The 24,019-nt window shown below is 42.9% G+C and overlaps 1 protein-coding gene across 1 annotated transcript in view; it reads right to left on the reverse strand.

The window, feature by feature from the left end:
* Positions 1-6,235: 6,235 nt before the first annotated feature.
* Positions 6,236-24,019, reverse strand: part of AATF (apoptosis antagonizing transcription factor) — a 102,641-nt gene continuing 84,857 nt past the window's right edge. The window contains exon 12 of the mRNA XM_027870526.1: positions 6,236-8,033. Within this exon, the coding sequence (XP_027726327.1) occupies positions 7,970-8,033 (64 nt within the window). The 3' untranslated portion in view covers positions 6,236-7,969. The remainder of the gene's footprint in view (positions 8,034-24,019) is intronic.

Below are 24,019 nucleotides of genomic sequence, written 5' to 3' on the forward strand. Positions count from 1 at the left end.
GTCTTAAAGTTGAAATTCTCTTCTGGGGGGTGGGGAGAAAATGAGAGGAGAGAGACAAATTTCCTCCCATGCAGGGCCCCTGCACCTTTCCAAGCTAGGCTAAATGTTCAGGAGCAGTCTTGAGAGAGGCAAGAGACCTCAGAGATCATCTACTGCTTTGTATTTTACAGGTGAGAACACCGAGGTCCAAAAAGGTTAAGTGACTTTCTTCAGGTCACACTATTAGGAAACAGAAAAGCTGGGATTCAGACCCAGCTCCTCAACTCCAAATCTCAGCGCTCTTTCCACTGTACCACAGAGCAATGAACGTCTTCTCATTAGCAGCCATATCCTAAATACTGAATGCATATTCTATCGGGCATAGCTAACGGACTCTAGCGCCTGAAAGATGACAGCAAGAAGTAACGTTGCTAGGCATTCTCCCTGGCTGGTGCCCTTTTCAATGGAGACCAGATAATCCCCACCTTTGCCAAAGGCCACAGTGGCTAAGGGGGCAGGAAACCTCCAGCGAGCAACAGGTCAAATGGGATTAGAGCTAGAGTCACAGTAGAAAGGGCCCTGGTCAGCGAGGCACAAGACCGAGGTGCTAGTTGGGGCTCAGCCACTAGCTGTACAACCTTGGACAAGTCCCTTTGGACAATCTGGCTCTCAGCTTCCTCATTTATATTGGGCAGCTAGGTGGCACAGTGGATAGAGTGCTGGATGTGGGAGTCGGGACAGACGTGAGTTAAATTCCTGCCTCAGACACTAGCTATGTGACCCTGGGGGAGTCACTGAACCTCTTTGTGCCCCAGTTTCCTCATCTGTAGAATGAGCTATTGTCCTTGATGGCCTCTAAGGTCCCTTCCAGCACTAATTTTTATACTAGGCATGCTGGCATCTTCTGCTTTCACCCTAAGCCCAGTTGACTATCCCCCTTCCCTTTTGCCAAGAGAATGGGCTGCTTGGGTATGCTAAAAACAGGGAACGTAGTGAGTTGTTGATCAGTGAAACCAGTCTCTCTAGTGTCTTTTACTAGCAAAGCCTGTGACTGACTGGCCTGATTCTTAGGATTCCACTGCTCAGCCAAAGATGGAAATATCCTCTGGCCCATTTGTTTAATCGAATTTTGGAGAAGCAGTCCAAGAGACATGCCTGAGGTTTCAATTAAGTTGTCCTTGGCCTCTTTTTTTTTTTTTAAAGGAAGGCATAGATGCTTGTTTTTCATTACATAATGGGGAAATCCAATGCTTAACTTTCTTTTCCACTTATCTTTCACCATGTTTTTCAGACTGTGACCTTTAAAAGCCCGAACTACAAATGTTCAAAGCATTAAGGAGCTTTGCCCCAGCCTGGGGGTTCCTAGCTAATCTGAACTTGGCTTTGGGCAGCAGCTTCTAACCCAGGGCAGTGCTGGGGGTCATCCCTGAACCACCTCCAGGGCTTAGGAGGCTGAAATCTACCTCCTTTAGAAAACCAGTCCCAGTCTGTGCTGGGTATCTGGCCCCTGGGGGCTCCAGGCCTGGCACGGCACTGCTCCTTCTCAGTGAACCAACAAACCCTGGAAGTTTGGCGCTGTCATGCTGGGAACAAAGCACTGACCTTAGCCACAATGCAATGCCAGCAGATGAAAGGGTGCCCTTGTTTGCTGCAGCCTCCTTCCTGAGATTCTCTCTACCTCTCCTACTGCCCAGGTAGGGGAGGGAGCGGAAGGGTGCCTGCTTAAATGCTGATAAGTAAATTCAAAAGCATTTTTAGTGCAGCTTTGAATCTCACTTTACTGCTTATCTTTTCAAACAATATGAACTACAAGTTATCACATTTAAAGTGTTTCATATGAGCCTTTTAACATTACATTCAGCTCTTAAAACCCAGTGCAATGTGCTACATACTTTAAAGGACACAAGAGTCAAACTGGAAATCATTTTAAAGCTTAATATAGTCAATTCCCAACATAATCGGGTGCAGAGTGAAGAAAAGATGAGGCCAAGTTAGCGGTTCTCTCTCTTTACCACCTTTGAACACTAAGGAACATGAAACCGGCTGTGTCATGGGCCCCAAGCATGGAAACCCCTCACCTGCGCCTGCCTATTTAGCCCAAGGTCCTTTCGTATTCATACCCACGAGCCTGCACAACGCAATTTCTGGACCATTCGAGAGTTCAGAAAGGAAAATCCACTGCCTGTCAAGGGGAGCAGAGGGAGTTGCCATTGCATCATCCTCTCAGTTAGGACTAGGCCTAGGCCTAGCAGGACTCCAGCAGTGCTTTGAGGTGGGGGTGAGGGGTCTGGAACAGGATTCTGCTCAGGCTTTGGGAAGCCCCCAGTTCTGCTGTACTGCTGTGTGAGGCTCAAGCTGGAGGCAAGGCAGGAATCTTAGATCAGTAGGCTAATTGGTTTGTGCTAAATAGAAGCCATACTTGCATACTAATTTACACGCCATTACCCAGAGCTCAGTGCACTGAAGCCTGCCTTCTCTCAGGCAGCCCCTTCTAGATCCAGAATGTATTCCACTCAACTCACTCAGGGCTTTGGTACTCCTCGTGCCACCAATGGGGTCAGTTTTCTTAAGAACAGACACCTACACTGACCCCAGTTCCTTAGCCCCTGGCTCAGGCAGCCTGCACTTCAGGGCCATGATGCAATGATACTCCTGCAAACTGTGCTGCAGTAAAAATTACCCTGGAGCCTACAGATTGAGGGGAGCAGCAAACATTCGATGCCATTGATTTCAGGTGATAGAATAAGGCAACCCACTGCCACCATCTCTTTTCAGAGCTAGGCAGTACCCACAGCACAGACAGAGAGAGCCCAGGACTCTGAGTCCCAGAGCCCCTGGGAGCAGAACTGCTCCTCACACCATGAGCCTTGCTTCCAGCCATTCTCCAAGGAATCTATCTCTGTCGAGATGAGACCTGGAGACTGCTTCTGCAGGAGCTACTGCCCCATCTCCAGAGCAGCCACAGCCACCAAATTCCTTGGTTTTTATCAGTGGAAATGACATTGTAAAGATCTTACACCCTGAGGATCCGGGGTCTTTCACATCTGACTTGCAGTTGAAAACTGTGTGCCTTCTCTCCCTATTAGCATGTGAGCCCCTGGAGAACAGGTACTGTATTGCCAAGTACTTGGCACATAGTAAGCACTTATTAAATGTGTTTTCTTTCATTCAGTGTCCTCTATCAGACCAGAGTGGGCAATATTCCACAAAAGAGGAAGATGCATCATCCATGCTCACTGAAGGTCCCCTGGCAAGAGCCAGTGCTGACATGAACGTTATTTTTACTTAGACCCAAAGCCAAAACTTAGAATCACAAATTTTTAGAGCTCAAATCTTCCCACCCCCTCATTTTACAATGGAAACACTGAGGTTCGTTCAGACTTACTCAAAGTCAGTCTGAGTCTACGTACCTCAAAGCCAGTGTCTTTTCCATCATACCACACGTCTGTGTCTGAACTTGCATGAATCCATAGCAAGACTGTGCTCTCTGTAAGCCTTGCTCTTTACTTACTCTGGGGTTCCACATGCCACTCTTTTTTCTTTTAATTATTTTGATTTATCAACAATCACTTCCATATGCTTTTGAGTTTTAATTTTATTTTTTTTTAGTGAGGCAATGGGGTTAAGTGACTTGCTCAGGGTCACACAGCTAGTATCAAATGTCTGAGGCTGCATTTGAACTCAGGTCCTCCTGGCTCCAAGGCTGGAGCTTTATCCACAGCACCACCTAGCTGCTCCCCATATGCCCCTCTTTTGCTAGAAGGCAAGAAATGTTTTACAGGGTGATACTTTAAGAAGAAAATTAGATGATGGGCAAACATGATACAACAGATTTAGCCTAAGCTCCCTTCTCTCACTCCTATATCCTACTAGCCTAATTGAAGATCCAAGGCTCATAAAACAGAGCGGAAAAATAATTTCTTTTAGGTCCTGTTCATTAAACTGTGAGCTCCTTGAGGGCAGGGAATGTCTTCTGCTGTTCTTTGTATTCCCAGTGTTTAGCACAGTGCCTGGCACACAGTCAGTGTTTAATAAATGTTTACTGACTGACTCAGGATCTCATAGACCTTCCACTCTTCCTCACTGCTCTCATATGGATGGGATCATCCTTCCTCCTAACTTTTCATTTTCTCCATGAAACCAGTGTCCTGGGTCTTAACTCAGAAACTCTACATGCCAGCAGAGAGAAACCCAAATTTCCTAGCAATAAAAATATCACCAAAGCTCTTGGCGGTCCTACAACGGTAACAAGTAAAGGTACTCCAAAGGAAATCCATAGATAATAAGATAAACAAAAGCAAGGGAAGGCATTCTCTCTCTCCATTTACCACATACCATGGTCCTCCAGACAAGGAGTAAGTAATGAATACTTCATCAATAGAGTTGTTGGACAAATGGAATATACACAAATCGTCAGAGTGATTCGGATCCCACAGTCTTAAAGAGTATTAGTTAATGAACTTACCAAATTACCCACAGTTGTTTTTGAAATGTTATGTTGAAAGAGAAAGTCAGAAAGGACTGAGAGGAAATGCTTGGCTTGGTAGGGGTAAGGGAGAGAAAGGAAATGTTCTGTTTACAAAGACGCAAATCCCTATTGAATGTATGACAAAACAGGAGTGAACAAATGCAACTCCAATAATGAAAGAAAAAGCAAAGAGGTAGGTTTTTATTAAAAGGGGAAAATCTCGTATGAATACAAACATCATCAGGTCATCTGTACACATAAAAATGCAGGAGGTATAGCCAGAGGGACAGAATGACACGCTGGAACCAAACACTTCTGATTTTCTGTACCTGGTGGCCTCAAGGAATGTCCCTATAAAAATCAGTCAACTCTACTCATCTGGAAAGTTTGTGCTAAGCTATGACACTCCCCATTTCTTGAATCTGGCCCACGGGAGAAAAGGATATTGGCGCTAATGCATTAAATGCATGAAATGTCTGTGGAAGGAAGCCGTAGGAAATGCTAAAGGCCCAACTGCACTTCAAAAGGTACATTCTGGATCAATTCAGGGCCACAGACTCAGTCCTCCTGTTAGATCAACTGGTATGAAGTGGCCATACAGGATAAAGAATCCTAGGGAATATTTAGCAACCCTTACAAAATTCAGGGCAAGCTAGGGATAGGGGGAAAGGGAGGACAGGGGTCAAGACCAACAGAATCCTTTATTTGCTATCTCAGTCTAAAAGCTAAATGAGGCCAGAACAAATCTGTGAAGAACACTCACCAAGGGGTTTTACAAAGGAGGCAAAAACAACAGAAAAGGTTCCAGAGAGAATATGCTTACACAGGAAAAGACGGTACAGTTCAACCTTCATAAACTTAAGCCAACACAAGCCACTGTCCCCTGCCCCCCTACAAATCTAGGAGGACACTGGGACAAAAGAGTTTCAAGTAGCAACAAGCAAGAGAACTGGAGATGAGAGTAGAGAGCAAATGAGATGTGAGGTGGCAATGTGATCCAAAGAGAAGGGGCGGGGAGGGAAGGCCAACGAAGGGAGAAACTATGGAGACTGATGGTTCCATTTTATCTGGCATGTCTCAGTGAAGCATCTCAAAGCACTTTAAGGGCCATAGCTTCTTAATCCTTCCAGAGGAAGGCACTGAGCTGAAACATCCCCTAAGGAGCAAGGAATGAACTTCAGGACCAGTCCTTGGCCCAGCATGCCACCTCCTCCTTCGTGCTGTATGTGACAGAGAATGGTGGATGAGGCCCAATGCAACATTAAAGGCAGCCTCTAATATATATATATATATATATGTATGTATGTATGTGTGTATATATATATATATATGTATATGTATGTATGTGTGTATGTATGTATGTGTGTGTGTATATATATGTATATGTATGTATGTGTGTATGTATGTATGTATGTGTATATATATATATGTATATGTATGTATGTGTGTATGTATGTATGTATGTATGTATAGTGAAGAGAAGGAGAGCTCAATGAGCCTTTCCTGGCAACTTACATCTGTGGCACAGAAGGAGGACAGGAAAGGATGCTATCACATTTTGGACATTACCCAGTTGTTCTCCCTTCCTTCTGCCTACCACAGTGTACTGCTGGGCTCTTCACGGTCCCTGGTTTGTAGCTGCCGTAAGTAGTCAGCTGGTCAAGAATAAAATAAGCAAAACGCCATACAAAGGAAAGAATGCTTCAGTCAACATTGAAAAAGGTCTCTGGATTGAAACTCTAGATAACAGCTCTGAACTCATTTAAAAATCAGCATTAGCCACCAAAATGTAAAGCATTAGTTTTATTAAAATGCAAATCAATCAACTAATCTGTCTTTCTAGTAACAGTTGAATTGCAGTATCCGTGTCAATTAAAATAGTTTCCAATTTACTCTTGGCTGGAAGGAGGGTGGTATTCTGAATTTTAAAACATAGGCCTCCCTTCGATGAAAACCCCTTGCCTGTTCGGTATTTTGCATTGCTCCCAACTTCTCATTCACTTTAATTAAGCATATTTGCTTCAAAGATTCTGGAACACCTATTTAGATCTCATTCTTCACCTGATAAAATTTGACAGTGACAAAAAGCCTGATCCCCTTAAGAAAGCAAGCTGGGTGTTACGTTCATAGAAATATTTAAGAGTTATTTACTTGCTGTTATAATATGCATTATCTGGAAGTCCTCAGGCCAGATGGAAAGAATCATACATTATATTCAAAAAAGAGATCTTTTTTGAGTGATGCCTTATATTTCTGGTGATTGATATTTTCTGGAAATGGAGCAGCACTGAAAATTTTATGTTTCCTTGACAGTCAAACCCAAGAGGTGAATATCGAGGCAGGAAAAACAAGTCACCATGAAAAAAAGACCCATTAATTAGAGTGGAAAAACCTTCTTCCCTTCTATTTGCCCCCCATCTTGTGCTCGGAAGACATATATGTATGTAAAATAAGAATCTGTAATTCTGTTCTGACATTTTCATCGCCAAAATATTATTTCCCAAACCACAACTCTGTATTTATGACAATTACACTTTGTGAGCTGGTCTAAGGGTCTCTTCTTAGACTCTAAGGCATCAAATAAAGACTTGGGCAGAGCAAAGGATGCAGCTGAGTACTTGGCTCTACGTGCTGCTCCATCCATATGCATGCATTACTTATGCACGATCATCTTCATTGTAGATTGACCACAGCAGGCCAATAAATCCCCCTTATGGGGATTTAATTTCCAGCTTTTGACCTTTGGATGAAAAACAAGTGAATCATCTGCTCCTGCTAGATTTACACCAGAGTTAACCTCAATAAAGTGTGTCATGAGTGGTGAGAAAGGAACAGGATTCTGAAAGAATCCTTATTAGTTAGAGGAAAACAGAGAAAAGAAAGTCAAGAGATCAATATTTAACTGAAAATCCACAAATATTTCTGAGCTGCAAAAAAAAGGGTGGGTGTGACCATCAGGATTTTCTAGAGCTCCTTGTGGCTCAGTGCCATGAAAAACTTCTGATCAGGACAAGAAGCATTTTGCTCAGGCTGTCTTCTTTCAGTGCAGTCTTATGACATGCAGTCCCAATGTCTATTCAAATAGCTTCTTGCTTGAAAGAATAATTCCCAACCAATTACTGAACATTCCAGTAGAATACAGGGTCCTCTAACTGCCGATGCTTTCGAAATGTTTACAAGCAGCAAAACCAACAGCACTTCTCTGTGATCATCGAAGATACAAGGGATGGCTCTCTTGGCCACACAAAGCCCTGAAGAAACTTTTAAAAAGGGAGAGGGAGATGATCCTTAATGTCCTGGAGGTATCAAACAGGTATTATGAGTGGGTGCATATTAGAGATACTTCTTCCTGAGGAACTGCTCTAGCTCTCCCACTAAATTCAGCCTCAGGTGTCAAAGAGGTGTCAACTGTTTAACTAGATGAGCAGCCAGTGCTGGCATATGGAGATAGCTTCTTGTTCTAGGGCTGTCTCTTCAATTCCAGTAGAAAAGACACACCTGCCTGGAAGGCGGTGGGTAACCCTAATTTGGAGGGTCTTCTGCAGGTGTGCTGACTTTTCCAAAGAGTGATCGATAAAGCTCTGTCCTAAAAGACAAAACCAAAAGGAAAATATGAAAAAAAAAATGCATGCCAGGTAACTTTTTCAAGGTTAAATCCAGACGAAGAGATATGAAATACTCTAATGTTCTTTAACAGAAAATCCACTAAGTGCATTCCACAGTCCTCCTTCCTTCATAAACACAGAGGAAGGAAAGGAGCCTCTGAGCAAACTAACCACAGGCTGCACTGAAATATGTCACTATTCCAGGGTGGCTGGGGACCCTGTCTCTAGGGAATGAGCTTTCTCTAAGTTTGCCCTTTACAGACAGGCTCTTCAAGTAAAAAAACAAGATTGAATATTTTAATAGGATGTATGAGACTGCCACACTCTAAGGAGGATTCAATCAGGAATGGGATGTGGGGGATATAATTTAGTTTTCATACATTTTCTTGGACTTGACGGTACTTGAAAAACAATGAAAATGACCCAGCAACAAGATTCCAATTAATATTGCATACGCAGACGTTCCAATAGTAGAATTGAGTTCCCCTTTTCCCTCCCCTTCCCTTCACCCCAATAAAAAATTAGACTAGCTTATTTATTTCTAAAGGTTGGATTTTTACACACACACACACACACGCACACACACCCAGGATCTTGTGCTGCATATTCATAGAGTCACTTGGTGGGGGGTGTCAAGAAATGCCTAAAGAAGAAGGTAGTAAAAAGGTAAAAGTCAAGTCACATAAACATATTATTAGATGTTGACTTTGTGCCAGGCACTGGGGATTCAAAGAAAGGCAAAAATGGGATCCCTGCCCTCAAAGAACTCACATTCTATTGGAAAAGACAATGTAAAAAATTACGCGTGCAAAAAACACAATGCAAATGGAAACACTCCAGAGGGAAGCACAAGCACTGGGGGGGGGGGGGGGGGGGGTTGGGGGGGGGCGAGGACAGTAAGAGGGAAGCACCAGGAGAGGGCTTCTGCAGGCACGGGGGCCGGCCAGTGAAAAGGCAAGGGGTGGGCAACAGAGTGTTGTGTGTGAGCAATGACGAGGAGGTCAGTGCTACTGGGTCCCAGACTATGTGGAGAAGAGTGAAATGTAAGAAGACTGCAAAGGTAAAGAGGAGTTGGGTTGTAAGGGCTTTAAATGACAAACAGAAGACTTTCTATTTGATCCTACGGACAATAGGGAGCTGCTAGACTGAATGAACGTGTATGGTTGTGGGGACTGGGGAGGGAGGCAGGACACGGTCAGGCTTGAGGGGAGGACCTGGGGAGTGGGGAGGTAGGGGGGAAAAGAAGACACCACCACCACACAGGGGCAGATCCCAGAATACAGCAGCCTATGGTCACTGAACAGAACTTCACTTCAGAGGTCAGAGGGCCCAACCAAGAGTTCCCCAGCAGAGCTAAGCATACCTTACAATATATAAAGTCTGGCCCACAGGAAAAACAATGTGGAAGTTCTTGCCAAATAAGGACAGATAACCTGATGGCACAGGACAGGCACCATTATTTAACATAATGGCCCAACAAACATCTTGAATGAAAGAAGAAATGGGCTGAGGAAACAGTCTCAACCCAATGAAGATGGAACCGGTCAGTTTCATGGCCTAATTCCTATTACCGCTAATTCTGAGCTCCTAAGCTCATGAAGGCACAGTACTGGTGAGCCACACTTTTTATTTAATAATATCTTTTGCCTAGCTTTGGAAAACATCACAGCATCTGCTGTTTTTGTGTGGTAAGTCTTCAACGCGAGTTTCTTCAGGGGCATTTGTAGCTCCCTACAGTGACTATGGACAGGAACTATGACAACAAACAATAACCTCATCTAGAAATCAAGTTACAAGAAAGAGAGAAACTTAAAAATAAGAAGCTGCTTTCAAAGTCCTGAAGGGAATTAACCAGGCACAGCCAACACCCTAAAACCATCTACAGAGGCATTATAATCTGCAATAGTGTAGGGAGCATCCATAACAACAAAATCATGAGTCCCTGAAGTTGGTACAATCAAGGCAATGGTAGGAGTCCAAGAACTGGGTTCTAGCCCTGGCTCTGCCACTAATTAGCTGTGATCATGGACTAGTCATGAGGCAGCCAAGTGGTACAGTCAGAAAGACTAAGTTCAGATCTGGTCTCAGATACTTCTTGGTTGTGTAACCCTGGCAAGTCACTTAACCTGTGTGCCTCAGTTTCCTCAACTGTAAAATGAGGATAACAACAGCACCTGCCCTGCAGGGTTGTTGTGAGGATCAAGCAAGACAATAATTGTAAAGCGCCATGCAGTAGGTAGTATGCACTATAGAAATGTTGCTTCTCTTCTCTCTGTCCCCCTTGGCATAATTCAAGATCAATTCTAGTCACTTGTCTATGTGCCTCAATTTCCCCATTTATAAAATGAGATTTGACTTATATGATGTCTAGGGTCCCATGGGATTCTAACAGAATGATTTATTCATTTCCCCCCCCCCCCCCCCAAGGTGCAAGTCCTTTTGTGATTTTCTTTCCCAATTTGTGGATTTTTGTTAATATGGTCACTTCTCATAATCTCCAAGGAGCTCAGCAAGGTTTATGTCATACCGCCCTTCCCCCTCCCCCATCCTAAGCTGAACCACAACAGCCCTGGGGAGAAAGAAGGGGACACTTCTTGACAACTTCTATGAAGGCTGATCTGAGCCACTGAATGTAAAACACGTGGGCTCAACCTCCCCTAAGGTGGCTCCCCTGGAGGCTGCTGCCTGTCTTCTCTTCAATCCAAGATGAAGGTCACAGACTATCACGAGCTCCTCTAGAGGCTCCACAGGGTTCTGCTCTCCTCTGCCTTCCATTCAGGAGAGTCTCTAGCCCTTAACTCTTAGCTGGGAGGGAAGAAAATGATATAAAGAGAGAGATTCACCAACTCACAGGACCTAAAGGTCTCAGCACCAGTACCAACTCAGTACAGACTCTACTGGACCCTTCAGTTCTCAGAACAGAAAAAAATGTCCATTTCCAGGCTTTTAAAAGCATCCGTATGCAAAACACTCATGCATATGAGCAATGTTCATATAGCAGGGAAAATCAAAACATCTAGTAGTGATGACTAAGGGAGTTTGAATTGGCTTTCAAATAATTTTTTCCCCTATATGTTCCTTATGAGTTCTCAAGAATTCTTCTTTACCCATGTGCTGCCCCACAAAAGACAAGTGCATGAGATCTCTATGGAGCCATGTGAGCAGCTGAGCCTGGCTCCTAGTTTTAAATGGCTCTTTTTCCTACCCTCCCTCCCCCTGCTCCATGAACTCACTGGTACAGGGGACTCCTGGTGAGGAAATTCCCTCTACCAATGAAGATCTGCAACTGCTCTGCAATTTACAGTCTTAGATAGTAGCCTGGGGTAGTGGGAGGTTAAGTGCCTTGCAAAGATAGATGCCTTTTTCTAAACAATCATACATACACAAACTGTCCTTTACCCCATTTTTAAATTCAGAGGTTTCATCTCTGGCTGAATTTTCCATTCACTGAAGGAATCCAGTGATGTTGGGGACAGAAATTCAGAATCATAAACTACAGGGATACTGAGTTTTCTGAGTTTCAGCAGACTGGGAGCTAGCTGGGTTTTCCTAGATTCAGAAAGACCTGGGATCCAGAGGCCAGTGCTCAGGACAAGGCATCAGTCAGTTTGTGAAAGACAGCCCGACCCTATGCAAAATAAAATAACAGCAGCAGCAATAACCACCTAGCCCTCTTAACAAAACAAGTGTCAAGGAATCAAGAGTCACGTTTTCTTCTACAGTACAGAAATATTTTCCCCTGCAGCATCTTCCCTCACCAGGACTTAGCCATGCAGAGAGCCAAACTATCAATCCTTCAGGTTAACCTTGTCTCCATCTGATTCTGCAGGCTAAGTGTATAGTTTAATACTCTTGGTCCCCCCCTTAAGGCTATGCATAATGAAGTCAGAATTAAAAAAAAAAATTCCTCCTACCAATCATATTGAGAATTGAAATTTGAGTCACTGAGCTGAAATGTATTTCCGCCCTTTGTCCACCCCCCAACATACTCAGCTTCAACTGCCAGTGGGAACGTCCGTTGGCGAAAAGGTGACTTTTAGCACCTTTAGAGTATACTGCTATTAGTACCATGCAGAAGAATAACCTACATAGAGTAATTAACAGGACTTACACCTGAGGTAGAGAAAGGCAGAAGGTCGATAGCAGGGGCTCTTCCTTGAATTAAAATTTAACTTACCCTTTATTGCAACCTACAAAAGCAAGTAATGAGCACTAACATTTTTATTTCTTTTAAACTGTCATTTAGGCTGTAGAGGGGATAATTACCTATCTTGACTGTAGTAAGGTTTTATAACCCTTAGTGAGGCATTTTCTAATTTAATATTTTTACTATATTATCATAAAACCTGTTTCTGGAAAAAATGGCCATGGATTAGCAGCCATTTTCCATAAAATGTGTGTATGTGTGTATTAGGATCTGGACTTTAATTATTTATTATGCAATTCTTCTGACCATGCTCAAAAAAAAAAAAGTACAAGCTGTGCACATCTGTACAATGCAATCAATTGTACTTAGCAGTAGGTACATTTCAAACATTACTGAACAATGCAAGGCAAATGCCCATCATTGTAAGGCAGATGGGCACACGCACATACACATACAAACATTCTCGCTCTTGTTCTCCACATGCACACTGATCATGAGACTCAAATGCTGACAGTTGTAGCTCATGATGGTAGTAGGACAAATAGCACAACAGGGGCATATGAAACCTGCAAATGATCTTGGTTGGCTCTCAATTTCCAAGGCCTGTAGCCTGCAGCAGTAACCAGGAGTGTGTTTCCTGAAGGAACTGTACCTACATCCTCCCCACCCCCCACCTCATTCCCAAACACTATTTTCCTCCTCACCAATTTCTGTAACACTATGGATGCCATTCAGTGCTGCCCCCAAATACAGACAGTGGTAGGAAATGTGGGCAGAAAGCAATCATTCCCTGCTGTTCCTCATCCTACCCTATCACCCCAAAGTCATTTTCCCCAGGAAAGAATGTCACTTTCCAAGATCTGAGGCTGGTTCTTTGAAATCTACTGGCAAAGAGACTCTTCCAAGCAAAACCTGTCATTTACTTGATTAAAATAAGACACTGCACATACTGTATTGGATTAATTTATGCATGTTGATTTGTTGCTCTGAAAACATGTCCTTGGCTTGTTTCACGTGTGTGCTTTGTCTCTCTAAATAGACTGTCAAGTGCCCAAGGGTGCAGGTGGTGCCTTCTCATTCTTCTGCACCCCCTGCCCCCTTCCCTACAGTGCTGGAGACCTTGCTCTGCACACAGTAGTTGTGTAGTATATGTGGTGACTGACCTGACACTGGTGCTTAGAAAACACAGAGTTGAGAATCAAAGGAGATGAACACAGCACTTAAGCAGCTAAAGGGAGTCCAGAATTCTCAAGCTGGGAAGATAGGATCTGGCCAAAGTCCTGCCCAAACCAAGGAGGATGGGCAGCCCCTCCAGACTGCTTCCCAACCTGTAATAATGATTGAAGGAGCAAGAATAATCTCAGTACAGTGGAGATACTTAGCACATCTAATAACATCATTGATGCTCATCTACTTTGTGTGTGTGTGTGTGTGTGTGTGTGTTTGTGTCTTTTTAAATCAAACAATAAACTTAGTGAGACAGCCTGATGCAGTGGAAAGCTTGCTGGCCTGGGACCCAGTCAGGAGGTCTGGGGTCTTGTCCTGACTCTGTTGCTAACTAGCCGTGTGATCCTGGTCAAGTCATGTCATCTCACTGAGCCTCCATTTCCTGCTCTGTAAAATGAGGGGATGGGCTAGATGATCTATCAAATGAGTGTCTGGCCTTCTCTGGAGACAGATTGTATACAAGGCACTTGGGAGAACATGAAACAGAAGAGATGGGTCTTTGTTCTCCAACCTCAAAAGGCAACTTTCCTATTCTGTGTCTGCTTATTGGCATAGAATACTGCCAATGTGCCAGTGCACATAATATTTACTGCTGATGATGTCCTGTCAATTAAAAGCACAACAAGATGCAGCAGAAAGAGCCCTCCCTGACTTTGAAGTCAAGGAACCTGGGTTTGAACCCCAGCTCTGCTCCTTGCTGCTTGTGTGACCACAGACAAGTGTCGCTTAACCTCGCTGGGCCTCAGGTGCCTCCTTTATAAACAGACAAGTTGGACTAGATGAATGAATGAGTGAATGAATATAAAAGCACTTAGTAATTGCTCAGTATGTGCCAAGTGCTGTGCTAGGCTCTGGGGACTCAAAAAGAACAAGTGAGAAAGTCCCTGCCCTCAAGAAGCTCACACTCTAATTAGGGGAGATGATAGAGAGAAGAGATTCAGCCACAGGGCAGATGACAAGGCTAAGGTAAAGCAGTGGGTCAGAAAGCAAGGCCCAAGGACCCTGCCGTGGCATAAGTAGATCAGATGACAGAGACAGGGTCCGGAGGGCACAGAAGCAGAGCAGGTGGTAATAATGCCTATTCAACCACTATCTCAACAGAAGGAAGAGAGTGACAACTATCTCATCTAAGCAGCTTGAAAGGGGCTCAGACTCTGCCTGGGTCTGGATGGGCTCTGATAAGTGAGAGACAAGAAGCCTAGGCTTTACTGTCTGAGCTCCACGGTCCCTTCCAGATCTAAACCTATGATCTTAAGTGCTCTGGAAACGCTCATTTCTACATTTCTTGGGCATACTTACCAGACACTAAGAAGGACCCTGGTCCCATCATCCAAACCATCTGTTAGGATTTAAGTGAACCACAGAAAGATTTACAGTATTATCATAGTACTGTGAATGACATAATGTAGAGGCATTTAATTAGATTCTAACCTGTATCTTGGCTACCTCTGCATGTCTCTTTCCCCGTGCTAGGCTGTAAGCTCTTTCAGGGCAGGACATCTGTTCTGTATCATCTCTGTATCCCCAGTGCCTGGCACAGGGCCTTATTCAGATTGGACATTTTAAAATAATTGCTGAATTATAGTTTTTGGAGCAGTAATAATGCCACAAAAGGTGGCAAAGATCATGTGTTGAGTGTTTAAGTTTACCCAGAGGTGCCCAGAGATTAACACAAATCAAAATAAAGGTCAGGTTCATGCAAATTTTATACAAGATACAGGAACTATTCTCATGGCACAGCATGGCAGGCTCCCAAACTCAACTCACCCAAGGGCACTCATTGGTGGAATCAAAAAATCCCAGCTACCACTTTCCTTCTCCCTTCTTCTACCGCGGCAGACAGTCCCTTCTCCCTTGATCTTTCCTTTGTTTCAAAACTACTCAGGATTAGTCCACAGGGACACATTCACGACTTCCTATGCGTGAGACAGATGCCCAAGAGAGGTTTCTGAAACTCCCTCTAAAAAAGAACATCTTGATCCAAATGACAAGTAGGCAGCAACCCTGAACGCTTTCCAGGGAGGTGGATGGAAGGTGACTAACCCATCTTTTATCATCATGAATATAGGAACAGATGGATATTGAGAATCTAGAAGTAAACACATAACACATTTAGTTGGGAGGGGAAAGGCAAAAAAAGTAGGGGGAGATAGGGAAGGGAAAGCGAAGGGAATGAGTGGGGGGGAGAAGGAAGTGGTGAGACACAGTTTCCTCAAGGAATAAATATCCCAATGTCAGATTTTAAAAAATATTTATTTAAACACTGGGACTCTCATGAGACAGGGGAGTAACTATTAAGGATGTTTTGAAACTTTAACACGACTATCTATAAAGAAACACAAAATCTTTAGTAATTCCCAAATTATGATTCTTAACAGAGGCAAATTAACATTAACACAGTAGCTGACAATGCTGTGCTTTTATGACAGGAAAGAGTGAGCCTCTCCATCCACCCTACTACCCTTTTCACAGAACCCACCAGGGCATGTATTCTCAGTTGGCCACACGATGGCAGTGCGTGATGCATTTCCACTGAAGCCAGGCCACCCTGGCCACTCCGAGCAAACCGGAGCCCATAAATTACCTAGTGTGACAGCTCTCATCACCAGCCTCCCCAGCGCTTGAAGGAGACTCAAGAAGGGCTGTTTCAATTCGCTCTTTTGGTCAGGTCAAAACTAGGTCCTTCAAGCCCCTGCAAATGCTTTTAGCCCTGCAGCTTTAAATTACAGATGCTGACATGTGACCTCCGGCCTGTCTCCTAAAGATCAGACACAAGATTTATAAATTTTTAAGAAGCAAGAGCAGATACCAAACAAAGGAGGTTGGAGAGGAGGGGAGGGAGCAAATAGATATGGATAGGAGCAATAGTTTATTTATAAATATTTCTTCCCTCAATCCTATACCTCCATTAACCTCAAAGCAGTTCAAAATGGACACCTTCCTAGCAACCCCATTTCATCAGCTACATACTTCCTTCTTGGCTATGTCCTTCTCCAATCACATCTCCATACCAGAAATCCAGCCCCCAACAAGCCAGTGAGGACTCCGTTCTAGCTTCCATCTGGACCCCTTCTCGAAGACTGGATGTGTACCGATGGAGGAAGGAATAAAGTACTTGCAGCTCTCCCTCCCATGACACCAGGTTCACATTCTTAGCACTCACAAGACAATTGCCAAAGAAAAAGAAATTGCCTCCTTCAGAATTCAAAAAGGGGAAGAGACATTCTTCAGACAAAAGGGACCTCTCTTTTCCTGTGCATTAATATTCTATATTCCTAAGATGATGTCCACTTTCACAGTTTGACTGTTTTAACAGATTTGATGCGAGTAAAGACAAACTGCCTCACAAAGGAAAGATGACAAATCATCTTGCAGCTTTTAACAGGGTTTTCTCTTTATTTTTATTTATTTTTATTCTGCAGCTAAGCTGTAGAGCTCCCCACCTTGCTGGAGATGTTTAATATTAACTAACGTCAAGCCACTAGGATTCTAGGCAATAGAGTTGGTCCGTGTTGTGTTTACGGTTTTGTGACTGCCAGCTTTAGGAAGATAAAGCTCCTTGTTCAAACACCGGCCCCTCTAACAGCTCCTGTTAAAAGCCAAGGGATGTTTCACTGCTTGGACGTGAATCACTTCCTCCAACTGAACTGGAGGTGAGATAGGACACCACAGTTCCACTAGAGTCCACATCATGGGCACTGCACAACGACCCCATACACTGGAGGGAGCAGCTCAGTTGAGCATCTCTTAGTTTGCATTTAACTCCCATCTCTGAAGACCTAAGCATCTCTAATGCAGCAGCAGTGCTTGTTGCTGACTGATAGTCAAACAAGGAAGGCACTCTGCTAACAATACTGACTGTGAGAGGAAACATAGCCTCCATTCCACTTGAAGACAGGGCACCAACCCTAAATAATTCAACTTCTGAGGTAAACACCCAGTAAAAATATGATATGCAGCTTAAATCATCCCACCACCATGTGCAGGCAAGGGTCTTACCTTCCATGTCATCCCAGTTCAGAAGAGAGCCACCCTCCTCTATAGTGTGGCAAAGGCATGAAAAATAACAGGACACGTTTGGGCACTCTATAGCTGAAAGGCATGTGAACCAAAATAACAGCCAGGAAGAGACAAAAGGTTTCTGGGCCTTCCAGGAAACCATTCTTAGGAATCACAACCCATATGCAAGCAATTTACTTTAGCCCCTGCTTCATACTTCTGCCAAGGAGTTTTTCCTTCTGTCACTCCTTCAACCTAGCCCGCTTCTTCTGCACTCCAAAATGCCAATTCAAGGTATCTAATGCCAGGTACTAGAGACCACAGAGGACTGCCCAACAGCTATGGATGTCATAATTTGATAGCCCAAAGTCAGTGCTTCTTGCTTTTAATACTCCTACTATACAAATAAGAATGCTATATTCATTTAAGCAATGGAAGACCGAAGCAGAGAGCTTTGCAGACTGGTTCAATAAACCTGCCTGACTCTAGGGTGCTGCCACCACCACCATCCCTAGGCCACTGTTTCAATCATATCACCATCACTCTGGATTTCAGTGGCTCTTCCCTCTCAGTAAACACAGGACTGTTTTATATCTATTACTCATTTGACCTTGCTGTGGTGTCAACAGCATCCATGAGCTAACAAGCACTTACAAACAGCAGTGCTGGGCACTGTGATTGCTCAGATGAAGCCATGCCTGCTCTCAAGGAGCTCACCATCTATCAGGAGCCAACAGGCAACGGTATAGGTAAGTACAGGAAGTTCTGCTGTAACACTTGCATTGAAAGCACGATTAAGGAACAGTTTAAGCATAACGTGAATTTTACATCTTCTGATACACAATTTCATCATCCTTAGGAATGAGGGCCAGAACATTATTGTGCCACCTAGCAAGTTGTCTTTGCTGGGTAAATGCCCAACAGCTGAAATAATCAAACAGCTGAACCGCCTGACTATGCAAAATAAACACAAAGGGAGGGCTCTAGAGTTGAGAGAATGAGCACAGGTTTCATGTGCAAGGTGGTATCTAAGGCGAGATGAGGAAGGAGGGCATTTCAGGCAGGGCATAACCACTGTCAGTCTTTTCTATTTGCCTTTTGTATAGCATGAAGCAGAAGGAAAAGCACCCAGAGTCTGAGTCTGAAGGCAAAAGATGGAGGGTCAAGTCTCAATTTCGCCACGTATGAGCTATAAGACCTGGAGAGAATCACCTCACCATTTTGTGCCTCGGGTTCCTTATTTGTGCAATTAAGGGGCTTCTAGCCCTAACTCCTATGATCCTAATATCTCTAAGGTTCTTTAAAACTAGAAAATCTTATACTAACAGTAATAATTCCTATAAAAGAATCTAGAAGAAAAAGTTCTGAGAGATCTCATGTATTTTCTGCATTAGTCTTCTAATGAGGCTGGAGGTGGGGGGGGCACAGAGGAAAAGTGAGGGTTAAGTCAACACAACTGGCCTATGAGTAGTTAGTAAGCATATTAAATTACTGCACATAAATTATCACCCTCCATTCCTGCCAACCCTCTTTTTGCTATGTCTTCTAATTCACCCTTCTAGAGAACAAATTCTTTAGGAAAGGAAAAGGTGAACTCAGGCCCTGCCTTTGTTAATGTTCCCTGGCAAGACTTAGCTGAGACTCTACTACCAATGCTACCTCTACAGCTATTTGATTATTTTAGCTGTTGGGCATTTACCCAGCAAAGACAACTTGCTGGGTGGCACAATAATATTCTGGCCCTCATTCCCTCTTGGGGAAGTCAATTCCTACCCAGTCCATATCCACTAACTACTCACTCAAGCTGAGAAACTTGTAACCTAAGTCAATCATATGAATTGCTATAAAAAATCTGATTCTCAAGAATATAATGAGCAGTTTGCATTTCCTTCACCTGAGAGCTGACTGAGCTCTGCTCCATATACTATGTTCCCTCCCTGCAGGCTCAGGATCTCAGATGGAGATGGGGGAGTGCTGCCGAGTGCATGTAAGAGAAAATGTGTATTGATTTCTTCTTCCTTATAAAGAAGCAGGGAGCCCTGAAGCTGCACAGGACAAGTGGTCGTATTTGCAGCATTTCAGATTCCACACCGCAAGAGACCCACACTAAAAAGGTTCAATCCACACCATCTAAGAAGCCCACAGTGGAGCAAGGGCACAGGAACAATACTCCTTGGGGATCATTATGATGGGTCCTTCACAATGGATCTCTGTAACACAAGTGTGGCCTATGAACTCTTCAACTGTCTTTGATCAAAGCTTTCAGTTCTATTTACCTTTTAAGTAGAGATGCCCAGAGGGTAAAGGAGTTAATGTTTATAAAGTGTTCTGCTCCCCAGAGGAAGACCAAGGTGTGGTCAGCACTCATTTCAGACCTCATTTCCAGGATAGTCAAGAATAGCTTCCCAATGAAAACACTGTTCTTTTTCCTTGCAATTTGTACTCAAAGGCACACGATGAGACAATAACCTTCTGGCTTAAAACTTAACACCACCACCAAAAACAAAACGTCATACCTAATATGGACTATGTACCTTGTCTAGGGCAATACAGAATCCAAGGTATTGCTTTCAAACAGCCTTGTAATTGACAGATCAACCCATCTGATGCTGCAGTAGGGCCTCACAAAGCTCTGTTTCTTTCACTTTATTTCTTCTAGAAAGGGGCCACCAGAAACGCAATCAGTTATGAACATCAGAGAGAGCGCCAGGGGACAACACAAAATACAGATGGTATAGGTGTTTACTTCTTGTTAATCATCTGTGCAAAATTATTTTCACAGAGCTCACCTCATATAAAGTGGTAAAGAACCTCAAAAATCCCCAGAGGGAGGAGTGTAAGTAAGCAAAGGGCTTGGTCCCAGACGACTCTAGTCAGCCCTTTCCTGATGCGCTCCTCACATGACTCTGGCCAAGGGTCTTTGTTAGCTCTTCGGGGTTCTGACCAGTCCTCTGTCAAACAGGAAAAGAGAGAAACCTCCACCCACGTTAAAGGAATTGAAGCACAAATAAACTTCTTGATATATCACACGAACTAGCACAAATTTAAAGCTTGGGAAAAAGAAATTTTTAAAAATAGATCTAGGAGTAATTAAAAAAAAATTTCTATAGGAATCTATCTGCATGTTGGCTGTGGGCATAAACTTGCAGACTCTTGTGCCTGTGACACAGGTAAGAGTAGAAAGGAATGGAGCAGATGGGGCACAGTTTTTAAGGGCTCACAAAAATATCTATTCTGGGGCCAGACAATCTGTTGTACATGAGTGTAATATAATATTACTGTACTACAAGAAGTGATGGATATGAAGAATACAGGGAAGAATTATATAAACTGATGGAAAATGGAGGGGGTGGGGAATAAGCATTTATAGAACACCTACTATGTTCCAAGCACTGTGCTAAGTAAGCTCTTTACAAACATCTAATTTTTAGTAAAGTGGAACAAAAAGCCAGGAAAACAACATACATGATGATTGCCACGATGTAAATGAGGAAAAAGGGGAAACTAAAAGCTAATTATAATAATCAAGGCTGGTCCTGAAGAAAAAAAGAGAAAATGCCCCGCCTTCAACAGAGAGGTGAGAGGCTATGGGTGTGAAACATTACATTCCCTATCACACTCAGTGGCTATTTTTGTTTTTCACTTTCCTTTCTCATCTTCATTATGGGGAATGGTTCCCTGGGTGGTGGAGGAGGAGGAAAAGGAGGAGGAATGTAAATATTTGGAATTGAAGGAGGTGTACAAGCAGGAGACAGAAACAAAAATTAGTTAAAAAAATAAACTACTCACTTCATTCTTAAAAACCTAGGAGTTAAGAAAGGGGCATTATTCCCATTTAATGAATGGGAAACTAAGCTGTAGAGAGAAGACATGACTTAGGATCATAGAATTTAGATCTCAAAGATCCCTTAAACATCATCTATTCTAACCCCTTATTTTATAGGTGAGGAAATAGGGCCAGAAACAGGGCCTCAATGCGTATTGAAAACCAAGACTGCCCAAGGTCACCCAGGTAGTTAAGTGGCCACAACTCAGGTCCTTTGACTCCAAATCTAGGATTCTCTCCATCTCACCACCATGTCTGCACTTGCTCATGATTATATAGCGAGTTAGTGACAAGGACATGATAAATACTCAAGAATTCTGAATTGATACTGCTCAAGCCACCACAGAATGCTGAGCTCCACTGGAAAAGGCTATAACATACTATGTAAATAATATACACGCCAAAGAAATGCTAAATAATAAGGCCAGATGCAACTGGAATTCAAACTATATTATTTCAAATTTAAGAGCATAGTAATTTGATGACATCTAATACTGTAAGATTATAGCTTGAAATAGAATCCTCCTCAGCATCTGCCTTACAAAGTTGGTATTTTTAGCAAGAAAAGAATAATGCAGTAAGACAGTAATATACATGTCTTATGAAAACTGAGGAGAACTAGGAGTTTTGAAATCTGTTTTATCCCTAGTTTTGTGACCTTGAACAAGATCTTTACCAATTCATGTACCTTAATTTCACTGTTAAAAAGATTCAGAGCACCCAACTATCATAAAAAAACTGGGGTACTCTAAGGGTCAGAGCGATACAAACTTTAACCAACCACTAAGAAGGAAATGAAAATGAAAGGAAAGAATACAAAGGACTAGAGAACAAAATACATAGCATTGTGAAATGGTGACTTCAAAGATAGCAAAATTATATCAAGACAAAGGCAAATGAGACTCTAGAACAGATCCTAACCTCAGTGGCTGCAGGTGTCATCGCCCTAAGGCTGGTGCCAAGGACAGTCTTCAGTGGCATATGTATACCAACCAGGATCTTTAACAGCACGTTTGTTTGGCACTCTGGCCACCTCCCCTCACCTCACCATTCCTAGGGATCCATTACTTCTGACTCTTTCCCTGGGATGCCCAGGACTCTCATATTTCCCCTTAGTCCCCAATTACTGGGCCATTTTTTTTTTGCTCTCCTCCAAAGTGCCTCATATTATTCCTCCTTTTTCCAATCAAAACTCCATTTTGATCAGTACCCTACTTCTTAAGAAGCCAGTTAGATAGGATCAGGGTAGCTGGCTTACTGCTTCACATGGTTTAGAGTAGGCATATTTTTGTATACGAGTCCCATGCTTTCTACACGTACAAGTTTATTTTGTTCAACCTTTTTTTCCCTTTTAGTCAATGATGAGGTCTATTTTTTATTTAGAAAAATCCAACCTATTTCAGTCCTCTAAAAGGACCAAAAAAGAGCTCCAATTAGTAAGGGTTGAAAACCAAGACTGCCCAAAAAAGACTGAGGGGCTACTACTCCACCAACTCAGGGATGAAAATCCAGTAGAGATGTTATAGTGGACAGTGTTATAGTGGATCTGGGCTCAAATCCCACTTCAGACACTAACTAGCTGTGTCACCCTAGGCAAGATGTTTAACCTCTGTTTCAGTTTCCTCATCTGTAAAAGGAGGGGGTTGGATTCAATAGCCTCTAAAGTCTCTTGCAGCTCTAAATCTCAAAAAAGAAAAGGAAAATCCAAGTGAAGCTGAGATTAGGGTAAGAAGATTGTCCCCTTCCTGCCTATCACTTCTTTACTGACAGTCTCAAGCTAGTAGTCTGGAAAAAAGCTAACTGTAGCTGATTAAAGCAACTTACATTAAAAATGAATGGCTGATAGGCTTATAATGATGATATTTTGTTGTTCTTCAGTTGTTTCAGTCATGTCTGACACTCCATGACCCCACTGGGTCATTGGAAAAGATACTGGAGTGCTTTGCCATTTCCTTCTCCAGCTTATTTGACAGATGAGGAATTGAGGCAAACAGATGATGAGAATAGCTAACATTTATAATAATAGTAACATCTAACATTCATATAGTGCTTATTATGTGACAAGCATTGTGCTATTCTCTTTACAAATATTATCTCATTTGATCATCCCAACCTATGAGGTAGATACTATTATTATACCCATTTTACAGATGTGGAAACTGAGGCAGAGGTTAAGTGACTTGTCCAGGATTACACAACTACTAAGTATCTGAGGCTGGATTTGAACTCAGGTCTTCTTGACTACAGATCTGGTACTCTATCTACTGCTCCACTTAGCTGTCCTACTACCTGGGATAGTTCCATTGTTTTCTAAAGAAACCTTTTACCACAAATGAATCTCTAACTGGTGAAAAGTCTGAAGGATATACTTATGAGTGGGAAGGGAAGCATCTTCTCTGTGATACTTTGTCCTGTCCAATCCCTCCAACTTAGGAAAGTTTAGTTACAGGTATATGCCACCAGGGAAAGGCTGAAACAAGCAATAGGGACACTTGCAAAACTAAATGCTCCCAAGATCAAATGAGATAATATTTGTAAAGTGCTTAGTACAGTGCCTGGCACATAGTAGGTGCTTAATAAAGATCCAGTCAAAATCTAGTTATTTAGGTCCATGTTCTCTACTCTAAATTAAGGACAAACCCCTTAGTCTTCCTCCCCCCTCCCTACAAATAAAAGAGTTAGGATTAATAGGATATCTATAAATTACTGTAAATTCCTAAGGGGTAGGGGTGTGTGTGTGTGTGTGTGTGTGTGTGTGTGTGTGTGTG

The sequence above is a fragment of the Vombatus ursinus genome, unplaced genomic scaffold (assembly GCF_900497805.2).
Source record: "Vombatus ursinus unplaced genomic scaffold, bare-nosed wombat genome assembly UNPS02014797.1, whole genome shotgun sequence".
Classification (NCBI taxonomy): domain Eukaryota; kingdom Metazoa; phylum Chordata; class Mammalia; order Diprotodontia; family Vombatidae; genus Vombatus; species Vombatus ursinus.